Source organism: Hibiscus syriacus, unplaced genomic scaffold (assembly GCF_006381635.1).
Source record: "Hibiscus syriacus cultivar Baekdansim isolate YM2019G1 unplaced genomic scaffold, ASM638163v2 tig00013960_pilon, whole genome shotgun sequence".
Lineage (NCBI taxonomy): Eukaryota > Viridiplantae > Streptophyta > Magnoliopsida > Malvales > Malvaceae > Hibiscus > Hibiscus syriacus.
Genome location: NW_024062312.1, coordinates 1,972,561 through 1,992,551, shown reverse-complemented (window position 1 = coordinate 1,992,551; position 19,991 = coordinate 1,972,561). Strand labels below are relative to the sequence as shown.

Here is a 19,991-nt window from a genome sequence, read left to right as displayed (position 1 = left end):
ATTTCAAAACATTAGTTCTACATAAACAAACAGACCCTTATAGTCATCTTAAAATCAATCATGTATTAAATAATAATTTAAAAAAATAAGAGTCGATTAATATTATTATGATTTGAAATATCTAATCTTAAAATTAAAATGTGGCATTTTAATAACTCATACTTGAATATATGGCATTTTAATATTGGAATGTCTAATTTAAAAATTAAAATGCATTTGATTATAACATTGGGGTAAATTTGATGAGATAATAATTTGGAAAAAAAATAGTTTGGATGAACTTGGAGAATTTTTTTTTGGGTAAAATGAATTGTACATGAGAAGAGACGATCGTATTATTCGGTGCTCTTGAGAGGAAGCCTGAAAGAAACGACGTATTTTCAATGTCACAAGTAGTTTGGACGGTACACTTAGCAGAGTACTAACCTACAAAATGTTATATTTTTCAAGCATCTTTTCAAAAACATCAAATGGTCCGACCGACTTTCCCGTGCACTATTCATTTCACTCTACTTCAAAAAAATAAATTTTCCTCCCTCCTAGTTGAGCCATTATTTTTTTCATTGCATTATGTAATGAATTTTGACATTAATATTGTTATGAATTGAAATTTAATTTTCAAATCGATAGATTAAATTCTGGGGGGGGGGAGAAGGAGTATATTGTAATATAAAAAGAATAAAGGGACTGAAAACGTAATAATACCAATACAAAAGAATATCAGAGAATCTTAACTCACTAATAAAATCAACAATGGTGACCACAGAACACGTTCTCAGGTTGTAGCATGAAACACATTGCAGTGTTCTCAGCCACACAATCCATGAACATGGCGACCCCATCAATTGCATCGTTGTAATGCCTAAATTTCTTGATTTTGATTTCACAATCTTATCTCCAATCCTGTCCCCCCCCCCCTCTTTGATTTTTCACCATTAATTCTTCCACTTTTTTATCTTCCACTGATTCCAAGTTCTCTCTCTTATCTTCTCTTAAATCCCATATTTTCCCCCCAGATATTTTTTTGTCTTTTTCCTTTCCTCTTTTCTCAGGAAAAAAACTAGAAAGGAAACTTTTTTAAGGTATACCCAGATCTTGTTCACTTATTGGCTTCAGTTTTTCATCGTTTTCACAAGATTTTAAACTCTGGGATTCTCTTGGGTGTTTGTTTCTCGGGGGAAAAATATAACTTTTTTACTCGTTGATTTTTTTTTATAATTTCTCAAGGTTTTGAACAATGGGTTCCTCTTGAATTTCTGGAACAAGGGGAAATATTCGATTTGGAGAGTGACTTCAATCAAAAGATCCAAGCTTTAGTGAAAGAAAAAGAAAATGAAAATCCAGTGTGATGTCTGTGAAAGAGCACGAGCAACAGTGATATGTTGTGCAGATGAGGCTGCACTTTGTGCTAAATGTGACATTGAAGTTCATGCAGCTAACAAGCTTGCAAGCAAACACCAAAGGCTTCTCCTTCAGTGCCTTTCCAACAAGCTTCCTCCTTGTGATATTTGCCAGGTTCAAAATTTCACTTTTTTTATGGTTTTTCTCATGAAATTTTTCATATGTTTTGTAACGGTCGTCTCGTAAAGTTTTTTTTAAGAACGTAATTATTTTTAAGATACGAATCACGTCGTAACCGTGACCATCATTTAGTACTATGGATCTGAATCCTCTTAATACATGCTGAGTATGAATGTTGTAACGTAGACTGTGAATCTTGTGCATATATGTCATACAGGACAAAGCGGCTTTCATCTTTTGTGTTGAAGATAGAGCCCTTTTCTGCCGTGATTGCGACGAACCGATCCATCCGGCCGGCAGCCTTGCCGCGAATCATCAAAGGTTCCTCGCCACCGGAATCCGAGTCGCCTTGAGTCAGAGTTGCAATAAAAAGGCTGAAAGCAATGTGTTGGAGCCACCCAACAAGAGTGCACCTCAGACCTCACTGAAAACGCCACAACATCAGCACTCAAGCTTTGCTTCCCAATGGGCTGTTGATGATCTGTTGGAACTCTCGGACATTCAATCTCTAAGCAAGGTGAGAAACTATTATTTATCCAACACTCGGTTCGAGTTCTGAATTTTATATTCGTCTTCCTGTAATGTTTGTGTTCCCTGTTTTGTTGCAGAAAGAGCAGTCTGAGCTTGGAGAGCTCGAATGGCTAGCAGACATTGGTCTTTTCGGTGATCAATTGCCTCAGGAGGCTTTAGCACCGGCCGAAGTCCCTCAACTTCCGATGCCGCGGTCGAACAATACGAACTTGTACCGACCTACCAAGTATTCCATGTCTCTTAAGAAGCCTAGAATCGAGATCCCGGATGATGACGACGAGTACTTCACGGTCCCTGATCTAGGATGAGGTTGGTGTATGTGATGTGATCAAACTATATGTTTATAGTTTCATATGTACGCATACCTAAGCCCGTATGCATTTCGTCTTGCTTTCCGATTATGTTGCCTTTGTTTTTCTTTATATGTACAAGTTTTCGATGCGCATTCGAAGATGAACATACATATATGATCTTCAAGTTCATAGGAAATCATATTACAATGTCATTCAGATTTACAGAATTTTTTAATAATATTTTTGTTGATAGAAAGTAGGTTGAAAGGAGTAAAGATCAAATTCTGTGCCTAACATAAAGAAACCAGTTCACTATCTTTCTACCTGATGTTCAGCGTCTTTACTTTATAATCTTCATGGAAATTATACCATCTAAATGTAACTATTTGTACCTTATTCCCCCCTTGCTTACATTACCATCAAACGGAATCTTCAAAGAAATGGAATCGATCTCATCGTCTTCTTCGAATTTCGTTGCCGTTGCAGTGGTTTTAGCTTCGGTGTTTGCACTCGTTCATTCGATGACGTTGAGGTCGGACACCGAAGCACTTCAAGCGTTGAGGCGTTCTATTGATCCCAACATGATCCCACCGTCGTCGTACATCAGTTCGTGGGATTTCTCGGTGGATCCATGTGATAGTACCGGCGCGAAATTCTTGGGGATTTTGTGTTCGAATCCTGGAGATAACTTGACGAATCGGATTGTGTCGATCGAGCTCGATAGTGCGGGATACGATGGTTTTTTAACGCACAATATAGGGAACCTCGCCGAGTTAACATTGCTTGATCTCAGTAGGAACCAGTTTAGAGGGCCGTTGCCGGATTCTTTAAAGAATCTCAAGAAACTAACCATGCTTTCTCTTTCAGGGAATTTCTTCACAGGTGGTATTGGAGGATGGATCAATGGATTGAAGAACATTGAATCGATAGACTTATCGGAAAACCTCCTCTCCGGTCCGATACCAACGAGGACATCCGAGTTAAGAAGATTGACACGAATGAGCTTAGCAAACAACGAATTCTCTGGAAGGATTCCTGACATTAATGGACTATGGAAATTGGATACATTAGACCTTGGATCCAACATGTTTGTAGGAAGCTTACCAAAGCTTCCAACAAAACTGAGATCCTTAATATTGTCCCACAATCAACTTGCAGGACATATTACAGAACTGGGGTCACTTAAAGAGCTGAGACATATTGATCTAAGTGACAACAAGTTCACAGGTTCCATTAGTCGGTCGATTCTCTCATTGCCGTCCCTGAATAAACTCAACATTTCCTTCAATCAACTCACTTCGATCGAAGTGAACACCCATCTCGGGAGCAGTTCGCCGCTTCAGGTGCTGAATGCGCAAAGGAACCGGTTGCAGGGTCATCTGCCAGTGGGCCTGGTGAACTTTGAGAACTTGCAAGTGATCAACTTGGGGTACAATGGATTGACCGGTCGAATCCCGCTAGCATACGGACAGCGGTTGGGGAGGCCGTGGAGAAGCTTGTTCCTAGACGACAACTTCTTGTCGGGTCGGATACCGCGGCAGTTCAATAGCAGCGGCAACAGGATCAGCGGCAACCTTGCGAATAATTGCCTGAGTTGCCCGTCAACGATCCCTATTTGTGGCGGAGGGCAGAGGCCCGCTTCGGCTTGCATCGGCGAGATTGGTAACCAGTGATTAAAAGATGAAATAAACGACAGAAAAGTAGAATTTAAGTCTCTATACTGCAATCATTCAAAGATGAACACTATTGTTGAACTTTCTCGATAAATAAAAACCGTTTTCGATGAATACAATAGACATGAAAATCATTCATTTCATTGGAGTTCATATGCTAATGCTTACAGATACAAAGCTCATCGTAATGTAGAGGGGAAAAGAGAGAAAACAATGAGAAAATGAAGATATTTGAAGGCCTCTAAGGTGCATTGATTAAGGCAAGGGCATCGGCTTCGGTTGGAAGTGCAGGGATGGCTCCCTTTTTGGTTGTGGTGATGGCTCCACATGCATTTGCAAATCTCAATACTTCCCTTAATCTTGATTCATCCTGTCAAAAGCAACCCTTTTTTAGAACAAATTTAGATTTAAGAAAAAATAATTAAAAAATGTGAATACGTATTGCGTGTAACCTCGAGAATGGTAGGGTCGTCGACGATCTTGCATAGCAAAGCACCGACGAAGGAATCACCGGCGCCGGTTGTGTCGATAGTATTGACATGGAATGCATCCACTGCCCCATGGAATTTCTACAATTTCATTATAAACAAGATCATTAAAGGACCATATCGAAAACAAAGCATACTAAAAAGAGGCGGAAATTTAGCATACCTCGGTCTAGTATCGGTCACCCCTTTCACCAAGGGTGACCAAGAGCAGGGTAAAGTTTGGGCGCCAAAGTTTCATTGCAGTTTCGTAGTCGACTTTGTCGCTGCCGGTGAGGAAGTCGAGCTCGACGTCGCTGACCTTGATGATATCCGCCTTATCCCAAATGGACAAAATCTGGTTCCTAGCCTCGTCGGCCGAAGGCCAAAGTGGCAGGCGGAGGTTTGGATCATATGAGAGCAATGCACCTGCTTCTTTGGCGAAAATTCCATGGAAGAATTTGTCAAAATTTATCTATTCAGAATGGATATATGACGAAATCCATGAAACGATTCGGTTATGAATTTGTCATAATATATGTTATTTCAAAGGAATTTCATTAGAGATCATTAGACAGAAAATTTACTATAAATTGATCCTTTGTTGTTTCATTTAAAGTGGTATTGTTTATTTTTCTTTTAGAAATGAAAGTAAATCATTAGTGTTACTTAAAACGGTTTCAATTGTTTAATGTTTAGATATGACATTCCAAAATTGCTCGTAGGAAAGGGATAGTTTCGTTGTACGATAGTCTAATATACGGTTAAAGAAAAACTGAAAATGTTATTATTTTTTTCGATAAAACGCTACTTAAAACATTATTTTTTTTTCTACCAAAAATGTTAATTTTGCTACCTAATTTCAGGTAGAAAAACAGTAGAAAAAATAACATTTTTCCACCCCGATTACCCGGCCCAATACCTTACCCGATAAATATTAAAAATAATGATTATATATATATAATATTAATAAATTTAATTTAATTTAAAATATATATATAATATTTATATATTTAATTTAAATATATATACCCGGTCCGATACCTGTTTAAATAACCGTTTATGCTAAACGGGATACCCATTCTCCGCGATTTTCACCGATTATCCGATGGGGATCCCCGTTTAAATCCCATACAATAATTTTAATCCTTAAGACATATATTCTATTAAATTTACTATACTTCAATAAATTTTTAGTTCAAAATTCTGATTAATTTAATTTATTATTAATTTAATAATTCTGTTCCCTTTAACCCCATTTCATCATCGCCCCTAAATCAACTGAATTTATTATGATTAATTTTTAAACATTAAAAATTTATTAAGTTATTTTGAATTAAAATTAATTTAAAAGAATGGATAAGTTATGGGACTAAAACTATTATTATACTGTGTTATATTATCATTTTTATTAAGTCAATAATCAAACTTAATGATGTGTATAAATAAAATTTGAATCAATTTAGTTGGATAGAGGGGTGGCCTCTGATTCGTGTAAGGCTTTATTCCGTCTTATTCTTTGCATCATGTTGATCATGCTTTCTCTGATCACTGTCCATTGCTGCTGGATACGATGTTTCACAGCGGTGTAGCTCGACGCTGACATTTTCGGGTTGAGGCATCTTGATTGTTGGAGGATTCCTGTGAAGATGAGGTTAGACGAGTTACAGAAGAAACTGGCTGACCTTGTGGAGTTACAGCGGACTGATGAGGTTCTGGGTGAGATTGTTGATACGAAGTTGCAGCTGAATCAATTATTTGAACTTAAGACATATCACAAACATATTCAAACATTTAACCAATAAATCAGATTAAGAATTGATGTAATACACACCAAAATTATTATTTATCTTATAAAATATTAAATTAAAATTAAATAGTTTCTCGTTTCAAATTAAAATAAAAAAATATTCAAATAAATATTTATATATTGTATAAAATTAATATTAATTTTTAAAAAAAATTAAATTTAGTATATTTATTATAATAGATGCAAGTTTTAAATTATTTTAAATAACTTCTTATTTTAATATTAATTTTAAATTATATTATGTTAAAATTATATTTAATTAAAATAAGAAATTATTTATAATAATTTAAACCAAAATTCCTGTATCTTCACACGTATGGTACGTGCGTGCATATGGTGAAAAACCGAAAACAAAATGGGAAACACAAGTGTCGCATAGTGACGGAAAAGTATAACGACGCTGTTAGAAATATGTTATTGGTTTTGTTATTATTTTTTTAACAAAATTTATAAAAAATTTACCGAAAATATTATTATTTCTACCGGTTTTGTTATTATTGGACGTTTTACAAGGTTTGGTAAAGCACTACCTAAAATATTATTATTTTTCTACCAGTTTTGTTATTATTGGACAGTTTACCGGAAATATTAAAAACATTAATATTTTAAGAAAAAATAATAATGTTTCTAGTAATTTTTTATCGGATATATTAAAAAAATAATAATAAATTCAATATAATCTTTCTTTAACTGTATATTAAAACGTCGTACGATATAATTTTCCCATAATGAGGATCTTGAAACGAAAAAATTATTAGATAGATATGTTTATTACGTCAGTGGTTTTAATTAATAGTATTTTTATCTCATGTTTTTTAAAGTAATTTTTTACTTTTTTTCATACGTATAAATAAAGAAGTGAACAGTTATTTAAAATTAAAATATTAAATTATTATAATTATAAATAATGTGATGAATCGGATCTATAAAATAATTTCTCTCGAAACGGGAGCAAGGAGATTTTATGTGGACGAGATGGGCGGTTCACCACTTTCTGCACTGATCACGTGATTACATTCATTTCTCCTGCTTTGCTTTCAGTCTGTCATCCTTGACCTTTCCCTCTCTGTCAGACTCTCACCCGACACCTTCTGCAGTAGGATTATAGACGAGCTAAATCGAGTTGGTTGAACTCGATTTAATTTGAAAATTTTTAAATAGAATTCAATTTGACTTAAAAAAATTATAAATTTAAAATTTTTAAATATAATCGAAATTCGAAATTATAAATTGAAGTTCGAATAAATTAGAAAATGCTCGAAATAAAAAAAATTAAACTTAATTTGATTGAAACTTTAAACTCAAACTCGAAACTAAACCTTAATAATACGAAAACTGTATACTATATTTTAAAAAAAAACCAATATATAAATATTAATATTATTAATAATTTAATTTTTTTAAATCTTAATATATTATATTTTCAAGTTGCTAATAAGTTTTTCGATCGAGTATCAAGTAACTCGTTTTGACTCGTTAGTCGAACTCGAGATGAGTCTACTCGAATCGAGTATTTACCGAATTTTGATTGAATCGATCTCGAGTAACTCACAATCTGTCTCGTTTTATTTTTAGTCTACTTCTGACCTTGATTAACTCACAATATTTATTTTCTCATCTTTTTCTTAAATATCGTTTATTTAAGAATTTAATACGAAGCGGGTAAGTATATTTACTCAGTTTATTAAATTATTTATTTCTATTCTTTCATACTTATAATAAATTTTAGACTTCTTTTCTTAGACTTTTATCCCATTTCTCTTTATATAAAATTAGAATTAAATTTAAAATTAATAAAAAAAAATCATCACGTTACCTCAATGATAAAAATAATAATGTTATTTTCCCTAAAAAATACAATCATCCAAACTATTAAGAAAATTAATTATAATTTTGATATTTATTTCAGATTATTTATTAAAATAATATTATTTGTACCACAAATAAAAATTATATAGATTTTATCCAAAAAATAATTTAAAAAAAATTAAATTTCAGGTTTATGAACATATATTCATCTTAAAATGTTTACAAATTCGTCACTAGATAATTATGTATTAATTTTATATTTAATCTTTTAATAAATTTGTATTTAAAATAATATATTTAAACACTTAACGTATTTATATAATATAAAATTTTAAAAAATATTTTGAATTTCATAAATCATTGTAGATTTTTTAATGTTTAAATATAATATATTAAATATGTTTTTATTAAGTGAATGAAAGTGAAATTAATATATATATATATATATAATCAACAGAGATTGCAAGTGATAAGTAACTTAATATCGTTTAAGTAAAATCTTGAGTTCAAGTCTTTGTGTTATGCATAAAATCTCTAGAGACTCACTCACCAAAATCAGGTATGCGACGCGAGTCAATCTAAATTAGTCAATACAAAGTCTTAAAATCGGGAGAGTAACCATATATATATATAATTAGCTGACCCTTATTCTCATATGTAATGGGATAAGGGGAGGTAGGATAATAGGCTGCCCCCAACACCAGGTTGAGATCAGTTTCCGTGAGAGACCTCCAAATTATGAATTGCCCACCGTGAGACTTGATCCTACGACCTCAAAGTTAAGAACCTTGTGCTCTACCAACTAATTTGAATAGACAATCCATATATATATATATATATATATGTAATTACGTGTCTTTAACATATTTTATGTGACTTTTCTTTATGTGCCCGCATTATCGTTACGCACGTATAATCTGAGATGAATATCATCATATTGGTAATTAATTTTTAAATAAATATTATTGGGGTAAAAATTTATTATTTTCTGAATTTATTTTTTTGTTCTAAGCTGAGTAGCTGACCCCCATCATGAACCCTCTAGAATTATTGGATTGCTGCCTTTTCTATATATACCGGGTGCACAAGACCTTAATCGTAAAGGTTTAATCAGTATTGGTGGAGCTACCTTAAGATGATGAAAAGATCGTTGGGGATTTTCTTTCTGCTCCTCATTGTCTTAGCCTCCGGTTAGTATATATATCATCTTCTTCATGATCATCTGAGTCTTGTTTCCTACATTATAACATGCATGTATGAATGGGTGGGTATGTGGATGCAGAATGGGCGGTGCAGCCGGCGGAGGGGAGGAGGGTTTGCCAGTCACAGAGCCATAAGTTCAAGGGAGCGTGTACGAGTAGCCACAACTGCGGCCTCGTCTGCAGGAACGAAGGCTTTTCCGGCGGCAAATGTCGAGGCTTCCGCCGCCGGTGCTTCTGCACTAAGCTTTGCTAGCTGATATGGAAAGGAAGGGATGTTTTAATTTTGGGTTTTTCATGCCAAATGTTTAAATAAGGCATATATGATCTCCCTATCAGTTCCATTCTTGGGTGATCCCTACTTTTCTTCTCCTTTTTAATGTCTTCAGTTGTGCTTGTGGTTTTCCATGTACTAAAATGGCATTTTCAGCTACTTTCATGAATGGATCTGCTCTCGTTTTTAATATCATTGTTGTGTAACGTTTAATCAATAGCGGCTGGAAATACTTTTAAGATAAGTACAACATAAAATTTTTAAAAGGAGTACGTACAAATAAAATTTTACGACGAAAAATTCAGATTTTAAAATATACATGAAAAATTTTAAAATAAATATTATTAATAAAATAAGTAATTAATCGAAAAAAATCTTATATTTCAAACTCCGTCACAGTGTACAATAATTAACCAATTTACCCTTAATATTGAATAAGTTTACCCTAATATCTTTAGGCGTTTTCATCTTCATTATCGTTTTATTTCATGCAAGAAAATGGTATTAAATTATACATTTAACGTTTAAACTATTAATTTTTTTATTTTAATACCTAAAGTTTATATGTTTTCAAAGTTTAATTTAAATTTTATTTTAATATCTCATTATTAAAAATAAAATAATGATATTGACATATAATCATCAAATATTTTTAAAATTTTAATTTTATTTTATTTTAATATCTTGTTATTAAAAATTTAATAATAATATTGACATATAATCATAATAAAATTTTATCTTACTATTAAAAAATATTTGAAAATATAACGTTTAATTTTTTTTTACCGATGATATACTAAATTGAGATTTAATAAATTTAATTTATATATTAAAATATAATAAAAAATAGTAATTTCTTTTGCTTTTTGAACGGTGCATATAAGTTTTGCAGCTTCAAATCTCTGGACTTCAGCCAGAAATAACTTGGGAGTTTAGGAGAAAGGTTGAGAGATAATGTTGGTTATTTTATCTCTTTTTTTTGCATTGGACCGACCCAGTCGCACATCTGAGTTAAGTGTAGGGCTGTAAATGAGACGAGACAGATCGCGAGCTATTCGAGATTGATTCGATCAAAGCTCGATAAATACTCGGATTGAATGGACTCGACTCGAGCTCGGACTCGACTCGAGCTCGAGCTCGACTCGAGTTCTTAACGAGCCGAAACGAGCTACTCGATATTCGAATCGTAAAGTTCGTGAGCAGCTCGAAAATATATAATATATTAAGATTTTATTTTTTTAGAAATAAATTATTAATAATATTAATATTTATGTATTGATTTTTTATAAAAAAAAATACAGTAAGATTTCTTGTATTTAAGGTTCATGTTTGAGTTTGAGTTTTAGGCTTCAATCAAGTTAAGTTTAATAATTTTTTTCATTTCGAGCCTTTTCGAGCTGCTCACGAGCTTCAGTTTAGGATTTCGAGTTCGAGTCGAGCTTGAAAATTGTAAGCTCGCGAGTTTTCGAGTCGAGTCGAACTTCATTTCAAAGTTTTCGAGTCGAGTCAAGCTCAGCAATACTCGAGCTCGACTCGGCTCGTTTACACCCCTACTTAGGTGAGTGAGTCTCTCAGCGGAGATTTTCTATATATACAAATACTCGAACTTGAAACTTTACTTAAGCGATATCAAGTTGCCTACCACTTGAACCAACCCCGTTAGTTTTATACACTATAAGATCAATCACTTTTATTTTAATTTTATACACTTTCTTATTAATTTTAAAAATCATAATATTTTGAATGTTCTTATTTTTATTTAATTAAGACATAATCACTTTTATTTTATCATTAATGTTAGTTAAAATTTCAGTTAGGAATCAATAAGATAAGTGATTATATCTTAATTAAATAAAATCGAACATGATCACATCTTAATGAACTAAAATAAAAAATGATCAAGTATTATATTTTCTTGAATTCGGTGAGAAAAAGTAAACATAACCTAAACAAAAGTTACTAATCTTGTAATTTACTCTTAACTTTAACGTATGTTTTGACTGATTAATTTCTGATAGGATATGTTTCATATTCATTGTAGGCTTAATACATTAGGCTCAGTATGAAGGTTTAATATAAAAATAAGTGTTTAAATTATATTTTTTTTAATTTAAGTATTTAAATTTTTTCCCCATTAATTTAGGTGTTTAATATTTTAAACATTATACGTTTATGTATCTCGATCGTAATAAACATTAAAATGAGGTTAAATAACACATATCATCCTTAGATAATTTTTTAAAAAAAATATAAATTTTTAAAATTTTATAAAGACTACACGTGTGAGTTGTACTTTTTATGTCTTTTAAAGTTTTAAGTGTTGAATATTCAAAGATATTTTTGGAGTAGTTATGTTGTACGACATTCTAATATAAGGCTAAAGAAATGTGTTACCGGAAATGTTAATATTTTCGGTAGAACGCTACCTAAAATGTTATTTTTTTATCGAAAATGTTAATTTCGTTACCTAAACTGAATATTTCCGATATTAACACTTCCAGTAGAAAAATAACAATTTAGGTAGCACCCGATATTAATATTTTTGGTAAAAAAAATAACATTTTAAATATTACTCTACCAAAAATATTAAAAAAAATATTAATATTTTCGATAATATTTTTTTTAGTCTTATATTATATTATCTTTCCTTAGACATATCTAAGTCTTCGATAGTTATAAAATGCAAGAAGGGTGAATGGAAAGGCCTATATACAGATAATAATTCATCACTTTACCTTTAATATTATATATAAATTTAGAGATTTTAATATAAAATAGTTACTTAAATAACTTTTTAAACTCTTTCTTAATTGAAGTAAGTCATTTATAAAAAAATTAATGACTGTGTAACATATGACCCTCAATCATATTCTTCATTTATTTATTTTTTATTTTTTAAAAGAATAAAACAAAAAATTCAAAATTTAGTTCGTTTGTAAGAAATCAAACAATTTAAAGTCTCAAATAGGGCTGTAAATGAGACAAGATAGATCGTGAGTTATTCGAGATCGACTCGACCAAGGCTCGATAAATACTCGGATCGAATGGACTCGACTCGAGCTCGACTCGAGTTCTTAACGAGCTAAAACAAGCTACTCGATATTCGACTCGAAAAGCTCGTGAGCAGCTCGAAAATATACTATATTAAGATTTTATTTAAAAAAATAAATTAATAATAATATTAATATTTATGTATTGATTTTTTTTTAAAAAAAATATAGTAAGATTTCATGTATTTAAGGTTCATGTTCGAGTTTGAGTTTGAGGCTTCAATCGAGTTAAGTTTAAGATTTTTTTTTTCATTTCAAGCCTTTTCGAGCTGCTCACGAGCTTCAGTTTAGGATTTCGAGTTCGAGTCGAACTTGAAAATTTTAAGCTCGTGAGTTTTCGAGTCGAGTCGAGCTCCATTTCAGAGTTTTTGAGTCGAGTCGAGCTCAGTAATACTCGAACTCGACTCGGCTCATTTACACCCCTAGTCTCAAACACTTTGATTATAAAATAAAATATTTTTTTTATTAATCTGAGATAAGAACAAGTCAATATCTGTTCATAGATAACTCTCCATCTGTTAAAAAATAATTCAATTTTATTTCATCTGAATATGTACATTACATATACTGATAACACTTATTTATTGAATCTCTAAATAAATAAACTAACTACTTAACTTTTGTACAACAAACTTAAAAACCAACTCTGTAACTACTTTTAAATTAAATTAGCTGACCCTTATTTCCATATATAATGGAATAAGGAGGATGTATGATATTAGTCTGACCCCAACGCCAGGTTGAGAGCAGCTTCCGTGAGAGACCTCCGAATTATGAATTGCTCTCCGTAGGACTCGATCTCACGATCACAAGGTTAAGAACATTGCGCTCTACCAACTGAGTTGGATAGTCATTTCAACTCTGTAACTACTTTTAATACTATCATTTGACATTGAACGTTTATGCCACTGAGATTTCTGATGCTCCCGAGACCTCAAGGAATAATAACAATTTCATCGAAGTCGCTTGGCTAGTACATAAAATATTATTTTACCAAATTCATAAAATAACTTTTGAAAAATATTTTATGTACTCGAAGTGGGACTTTTTTAATAAGCGGTTTTAATGCTGTAAATATTATATTTAGAATATAAGACATAAATATCAAAAAATTTAATGTTTAGAATATTAAAATAAAACATATACTAACATTAGAGTAAACTAAACATTTAGTATTTAAGTTATTATTTTTATTTCATTTTAGTATCTAAACTTTATTTTTTTTCAAAATCATACCCACTTTTTAGTTTAGGTTTTAGTTTGGTATCGAGCCATTAAAAATTTAACGGTCACATTAATATATTACAATAAAATAATGCACATCAGCATTGATAAAAATTAAAAGATGTAACGTTAACAGTGAGTACCAAATTAAAACTTAAACTAAATGGTAGGCATGCTTTTGAAAAAGAATAAAGTTTGAGTACTAAAACAGAACAAAAATAATAGTTTAGATACTAAATGTTAAATTCACCCATAACATTAAAATTTAATTTATTAAAAAATAGAAAATTCCACCGAATACATGGAATAATTACCTATAATTTATAGTTAAATATTTTATTATTTTGTATTTGTAGTTTCTCTCTCTCTTAACTTCTCGTGACTCCATGATTGACATTTGAGAAGTGCATATTTAATTAGTTAATTTCATTGTTAAAAAATTAATTAATTTAATTTTTTTAATTAGTACATAATTTCATTTTAAGACGTATTTATATTTTAATTAGAGAAAATCGCCTCAGTGACCAAAAAAAAGTTATAATATACGATTTTAACCAACTTTTTTTGGATTTGCGAAAATGACCAACAAAATCGCAACGCGAAATAAAAATCGCAACGCGATTTAGAAAATCGCAACGTGATTTAGAAAATCGCAACGTTGAAAAGAAAATCGCAACGGTCAAAAGAAAATCGCAACGCGATATTCCAAGAATCGCAATGCGATTAAGAGAATCGCAACGCGATCTTCCAAGAATCGCAATGCGATTCAGAAAATCGCAACGCGATTCCAAGAATCGCAACGCGATTAAGAAAATCGCAACGCGATTCCAAGAATCGCAACGCGATTCCAAGAATCGCAACGCGATTAAGAAAATCGCAACGCGATTAAGAAAATGAGTAAATTCTTTCAAAAGCTATTGTATTTGTTTCTTTCTTAAGAATTTTCTCTAAAAAGATAGTATCCGCGCGGACGTGTCGAAGAGTCCCCCTTGTTCTCTTTCACTCAACAAGGAAATGGGAAATCCAAGCCTTAAATACTCTTCCCAATAGTGTTTCCAATACTATGTGGGATTGAGCATTACTCAACACTTCAAAGAAAATATAGCAATTTTTGTAGCATGTTTCCCGCTTAATCCATATTTAAAAATATTAAAACATTTTATCATATTAAAACTATATATATAAGTTTGAATTGAAATGTAGATATCTACAACTCTTTTAATTCTCTTGATAAAATGTTTTAATATTTTTAGATATGGATTAAGTGGGAAAATACTACAAAAATTGCTATATTTTCTTTGAAGTGTTGAGTAATGCTCAATCCCACATAGTATTGGAAACACTCTTGGGAAGTGTATTTAAGGCTTGGATTTCCCATTTCCTTGTTGAGTGAAAGAGAACAAGGGGGACTCTCGCGCGCCGCCGCCGTCTCGTCTCGTCTCGGGTCGTGGTCGTGGTCGTGGTCGTGGTCGTGGTCGTGGTCGTGGTCGTGGTCGTGGTCGTGGTCATACGTGTCTTCGACACGTCCGCGCGGATACTATCTTTTTAGAGAAAATTCTTAAGAAAGAAACAAATACAATAGCTTTTGAAAAAATTTACTCATTTTCTGAATCGCGTTGCGATTTTCTTAATCGCGTTGCGATTTTCTGAATCGCGTTGCGATTTTCTTAATCGCGTTGCGATTTTCTGAATCGCATTGCGATTCTTGGAAGATCGCGTTGCGATTCTCTTAATCGCATTGCGATTCTTGGAATATCGCGTTGCGATTTTCTTTTGACCGTTGCGATTTTCTTTTCAACGTTGCGATTTTCTAAATCGCGTTGCGATTTTTATTTCGCGTTGCGATTTTGTTGGTCATTTTCGCAAATCCAAAAAATGTTGGTTAAAATCGTATATTATAACTTTTTTTTGGTCACTGAGGCGATTTTCTCTTTTAATTATTAGGTCATTTACAACCCTCATCTCTACTCTACTACATCTTTATCTCTACTTTAAAGATGAAATAGTAATTTATCTCCAGCAATATCTCTACATTACCACTAACTTTACTGTATTCACAATATTTAACTATTAGTATGTTTATTTATCTAATTTCAATGTATTTTTTCTATCTTGCAATTTAATCTACTTGAATTTATTATATTATGTTTAATTTTTATTTTATTGTGTGAAAATTACAATAAAAACATAAAAAATAGAATAAAAGAAAATAATGTAACAAAAAAAGAAAAAGAAAATAACAAAAATAACAAAAATAAAGAATCATAAAAATAACAAAAATATATATATTATGTAGCACAACTACAGTACTGCGCCAGATGTAGAGTATCACTGTAGCATCTCCACATTCCAGACTCTACTCTAGAGATGAGCTAGAGTTAAAATTCATCTCCAAAGTGAAAATTTTCTCTACTTTGGAGATGCACTGGAATTGGTCTTATAATCATTTCAAATCTTTAACTCTAAAACAATTATCCTTAGGGGGTGTTTGGTTCAAGGATTGTGGGATCTCATTCCCATGTTTGGTTGGCCGGGAATCTCATTCCCAGTAATATTTTATTACCAATAGTAGATTTTTTGGGATATATTACCGGGAATGTCATTACCTCCATTCCCTTAGGTATTGTAACATTACCGACATTTTGGACTAAAATGCCCTTAAATTTTTATTTTTTTTTTCAAAAATATCATTCTTCTAATAAAAATTCTACGAATTTTAAATTGCAAATTTATCCTTAAATTATTTTAGATTCACAAAAAAAAAGTCTATAATTAAAATTTTATATGAAGTTCAGGGGTTAAATTTTTTTTACCCTTTCATTAAACATTTTTATATTTTTAATTTTGTAAAAAAAATTATATAAATATTATGAATTAAATTTTTTAAAGAAAATATATAAACATTTTACAATTTGTAATATTATACAAATATATAATAAGGACAATTTGGTCAAATATACATTCTAATAATCTTTTATTCTTTTAATCAAACACGGTAATCTTACATTCCTGCTTAACCAACCAAACACAAAATACAACATTCCTAGTAATCCTATTCCCTGATAATCTTTTATTCCCACTGGTAATCTTACATTCCGTGAACCAAACGCACCTTAAGTTTATTCCAACACACAACCTCTAAAACTATATTAAATTGATATCATATATTCAAATTTTAATTTTACAAATGTGGTCAGTAAATCCTCAAATTTCTTATTTTTGAATGAATTTTAACATATATTATATTACTAATTTGTTGTTTGGAATAAAAATATATAAAACACTAGCAATAAATTAATAGTAGGTGTACCTAATCATTGTCATTAGCTTTGTAACATAGCGTTTTCAAGATAATGTAAACAATTAGTTGATGTATAGTTTAAATTTTTATATCAATTTTATTAATTAAATATAATATTTTGAAATCCATTTATCAGGCTTATTCAACTTCTATTTTCTCAATCAATATTTTTATTTTACAAGCATACAAAATAGTAAGGCTTAATACCATAGAGGAAGAGGCTCTATATTATTTAATATCTGAACTTGTTATTTTTTAAATATGCTATTTGTATATTTTTATTATTTTTTGATTGTCCCTCTGTTTATAAAATTTTATCTTGATTAAATCGGATCGAATTAAATCACAAACCTGGATAATGTTTCTTTTAAATTTAATTAAAATAATACGATATAATTAAAAAATAATATTTATTTTGAATTTTCTTAATCTACCTAATAAATACATTTGTTCGAACTTAAAATATTTAGGATCATATATATCCAAGAACAAATTCAAAATAATGAAAAGATTTTGTCACTATTAAATCCAATTCTCTATATAAGAAAGGTAAAAATACAACAACGAACCAATCATAGAATTAGCAAACATGGAGGTCAATGGCGTGAAATATTCCGGCAAAGGTTCAACCTGCGCCGCCGGTGGCGGCGGCGTACACATCTGCGTCATCCCATTCCCAGCATGTGGCCACATACTTCCTCTCATGGACTTAACCCATCAGCTTCTTCTTCGTGGCTTAAAAGTGACAATCATGGTCACACCAAAGAACCTTTGCTATCTGAACCCTCTTCTTCTTCTACACTCTCCTAACGTTCAACCTCTGGTCTTCCCTTTCCCCTCTCACCCTTCACTTCCTCGTGATGTCGAGCAAATGCAGGATCTTCCGATCTCGTTTCTTCCTCACATAGTCGAGGCGTTGGGAAAATTACAGCAACCCTTACACCAATGGTTCCGAGCAAAAAGATCGGGAAAATCTCCTCCGGTTGCCATTTTTTCCGACATATTGCTCGCTCCTTGGACTGTTAATCTCGCTATGGATCTCGATATCCCGAATATCTGCTTCGTTCCGTTCAATGTTGCTGCGGTTTATTTCTGGCTTGGAAAACCCAGTTTCTTGTTACCCTTTTATAGGGAAGCTTTCGGGGCGAGCATGGAAAGCAAGGGGTTTGTTTTCAACTCATTTAAAGACTTGGAAGGGCAAAAAATGGGTTTAGTCGAGAAGAAGTTCGTTAGACACGGCCGTGTTTGGGGTGTCGGACCTCTGCCGCCGGTGAATGAGAGAGGTGCGATTACGTCAACTTCAACACGGCCGAATGAAGTTCTTGCTTGGCTTGATTCTTGTGAAGTTGATGATTCGGTTGTCTTCATCGGATTCGGGACACAGATTACTTTAACGAAACATCAGATGAAAGCGGTGGCGGCGGCGCTGGAAGAGAGCGGCGTTCGTTTCATTTGGTCCGTGAAAGAGCCGATGAAGCGAGCCGAAGACGGTGACGATGATCAAAGCATGATCCCTCAAGGGTTCGAAGATCGAGTCAAGGGAAAAGGCCTAGTGATCAAAGGTTGGGTACCCCAAGTGACGATTCTCAAGCACCGAGCCGTCGGTTCTTACTTGACTCACTGCGGGTGGAACTCGGCGTTGGAAGCCATTGTTGCCGGCGTGTTGTTGCTCGCTTGGCCGATGCAAGCCGACCATTTTCAGATCACGAGCCTGTTGGCCGACGAAGTTGGGGCGGCAATCAGAGTCTGCAAGGGGTTGAGAACTGTGCCCGATGCGACTGAACTGGCTAGGATCCTTGTGAAATCGACGACCGTGAAGCAAACGCAAAGAGTTCGAGCCATGGAGTTGCAGAAAACAGCATTGGCCGCCATTAAAGAAGGTGGAAGTTCTTACCAGGCTCTTGATGAACTAGTGGAACAATTTTCTGGGTTTGGAATTGATTGCGGTAAAACTGACAAGATGAATATACTAAGATCGTCTATGTAATATATGGCGGCCGTTATTGTTGCCTAGTGGTTGTCATTCACAGAGCCACATTATTCCTCTGCTTCTTGTAAACTTGGATTCGTTTGGTTTACGGAATGTAAGATTATGAGAAAGAACGTAAGATTACTAGAGAATATGATTTCTGAGAATGTTATTTTGTTGTATTTTGAGAATGAATGTAAGATTACCGGGGAATATGATTTCTGGAAATGTTTTATTTTGTGTTTGGTTGGTTTAGCAGTAATGTAATATTACCGTGTTTGGTTAAAGGAATAAAAGATTATTAGAATGTATATTTGACCAAATTATCCTTATTATATATTTATTTTTTAACAAGTTGAAAAATATTTATATATTTTTTTTAAAAAATTTAAATTAATAATATATATATATATATATATATATATATATATTTACAAAATTGAAAATATAAAAAGGTTTAATGAAAGGGTAAAATTTTATTTTAACCTCTGAACTTCATATAAAATTTTAATTATAGATTTTTTTATAAATCTAAAATAGTTTAAGGATAAATTTATAATTTAACATTCGTAGAATTTTTATTATTCAATGACAGAAGAATGATATTTTTTTTAAAAAAAATTAATTGCATTTTAGTCCAAAACGTTGGTAATCCAACAATACCTAAAGAAAGGGAAGTAATGACATTCTCAGTAATATACCCAAAAAATCTACTATTAATAATAAAACATTATCAGAAATGAGATCCCGACCAACCAAACATGGGAATGAAATCTCACATTCCTTGATCCAAACATCCTATAATATTTTGTATCCAATGATATCTCTCTATATTTACCTTTGTGCCATCAAAAAATATTTTAAATAATATAT

At 32.0% G+C, this 19,991-nt stretch overlaps 5 protein-coding genes across 6 annotated transcripts; 4 read left to right on the top strand and 1 right to left on the bottom strand.

Annotated features, from left to right (window-relative positions):
• The first annotated feature begins 1,225 nt into the window (after positions 1–1,225).
• Positions 1,226–2,447, top strand: LOC120206757 (B-box zinc finger protein 24-like). Its single transcript, XM_039206346.1, has 3 exons — positions 1,226–1,515; positions 1,739–2,038; positions 2,130–2,447. Exons 1-3 carry the CDS (start codon positions 1,333–1,335, stop codon positions 2,358–2,360), a joined length of 714 nt encoding a protein of 237 aa, XP_039062277.1. The 5' UTR covers positions 1,226–1,332; the 3' UTR covers positions 2,361–2,447.
• A 338-nt stretch (positions 2,448–2,785) lies between these two features.
• Positions 2,786–4,018, top strand: LOC120206614 (receptor-like protein kinase). The gene has a single exon (XM_039206212.1). The coding sequence runs from the start codon at positions 2,786–2,788 to the stop codon at positions 4,016–4,018; it is 1,233 nt and encodes a 410-aa protein (XP_039062143.1).
• Positions 4,019–4,222: 204 nt separating this feature from the next.
• On the bottom strand, positions 4,223–6,088 carry LOC120206613 (fructokinase-2). The gene is given in 4 exon segments (XM_039206211.1): positions 4,223–4,388; positions 4,471–4,587; positions 4,670–4,957; positions 6,035–6,088. Coding segments are annotated over 4 exon segments (588 nt in total). The 3' UTR covers positions 4,223–4,259.
• A 3,117-nt stretch (positions 6,089–9,205) lies between these two features.
• Positions 9,206–9,599, top strand: LOC120206758 (defensin-like protein 1). 2 transcript variants are annotated; one of them, XM_039206347.1, is made up of 2 exons: positions 9,206–9,291; positions 9,384–9,599. In XM_039206347.1, exons 1-2 carry the CDS (start codon positions 9,237–9,239, stop codon positions 9,554–9,556), a joined length of 228 nt encoding a protein of 75 aa, XP_039062278.1. In that variant the 5' UTR covers positions 9,206–9,236; the 3' UTR covers positions 9,557–9,599. The 2 variants fall into 2 exon arrangements, with proteins under 2 accessions (XP_039062278.1, XP_039062279.1); XM_039206348.1 differs by having other exon boundaries at positions 9,231–9,290; positions 9,395–9,599.
• An 8,110-nt stretch (positions 9,600–17,709) lies between these two features.
• LOC120206755 (flavonol 7-O-rhamnosyltransferase-like) lies at positions 17,710–19,323 on the top strand. The gene has a single exon (XM_039206344.1). It carries the CDS (start codon positions 17,739–17,741, stop codon positions 19,134–19,136), a length of 1,398 nt encoding a protein of 465 aa, XP_039062275.1. The 5' UTR covers positions 17,710–17,738; the 3' UTR covers positions 19,137–19,323.
• Positions 19,324–19,991: the final 668 nt, after the last annotated feature.

What these genes read in the sequence shown, in the direction of transcription:
- LOC120206757 (XM_039206346.1), top strand. Translation starts at nt 1,333, where the DNA reads ATGAAAATCCAGTGTGATGTCTGTGAAAGAGCACGAGCAACAGTGATA. An exon ending in CTCCTTGTGATATTTGCCAG is followed by an intron (nt 1,516 to 1,738) that starts GTTCAAAATTTC and finishes TATGTCATACAG; the next exon opens with GACAAAGCGGCTTTCATCTT. An exon ending in ACATTCAATCTCTAAGCAAG is followed by an intron (nt 2,039 to 2,129) that starts GTGAGAAACTAT and finishes GTTTTGTTGCAG; the next exon opens with AAAGAGCAGTCTGAGCTTGG.
- LOC120206614 (XM_039206212.1), top strand. Translation starts at nt 2,786, where the DNA reads ATGGAATCGATCTCATCGTCTTCTTCGAATTTCGTTGCCGTTGCAGTG.
- LOC120206758 (XM_039206347.1), top strand. Translation starts at nt 9,237, where the DNA reads ATGATGAAAAGATCGTTGGGGATTTTCTTTCTGCTCCTCATTGTCTTA. An exon ending in CCTCATTGTCTTAGCCTCCG is followed by an intron (nt 9,292 to 9,383) that starts GTTAGTATATAT and finishes ATGTGGATGCAG; the next exon opens with AATGGGCGGTGCAGCCGGCG.
- LOC120206755 (XM_039206344.1), top strand. Translation starts at nt 17,739, where the DNA reads ATGGAGGTCAATGGCGTGAAATATTCCGGCAAAGGTTCAACCTGCGCC.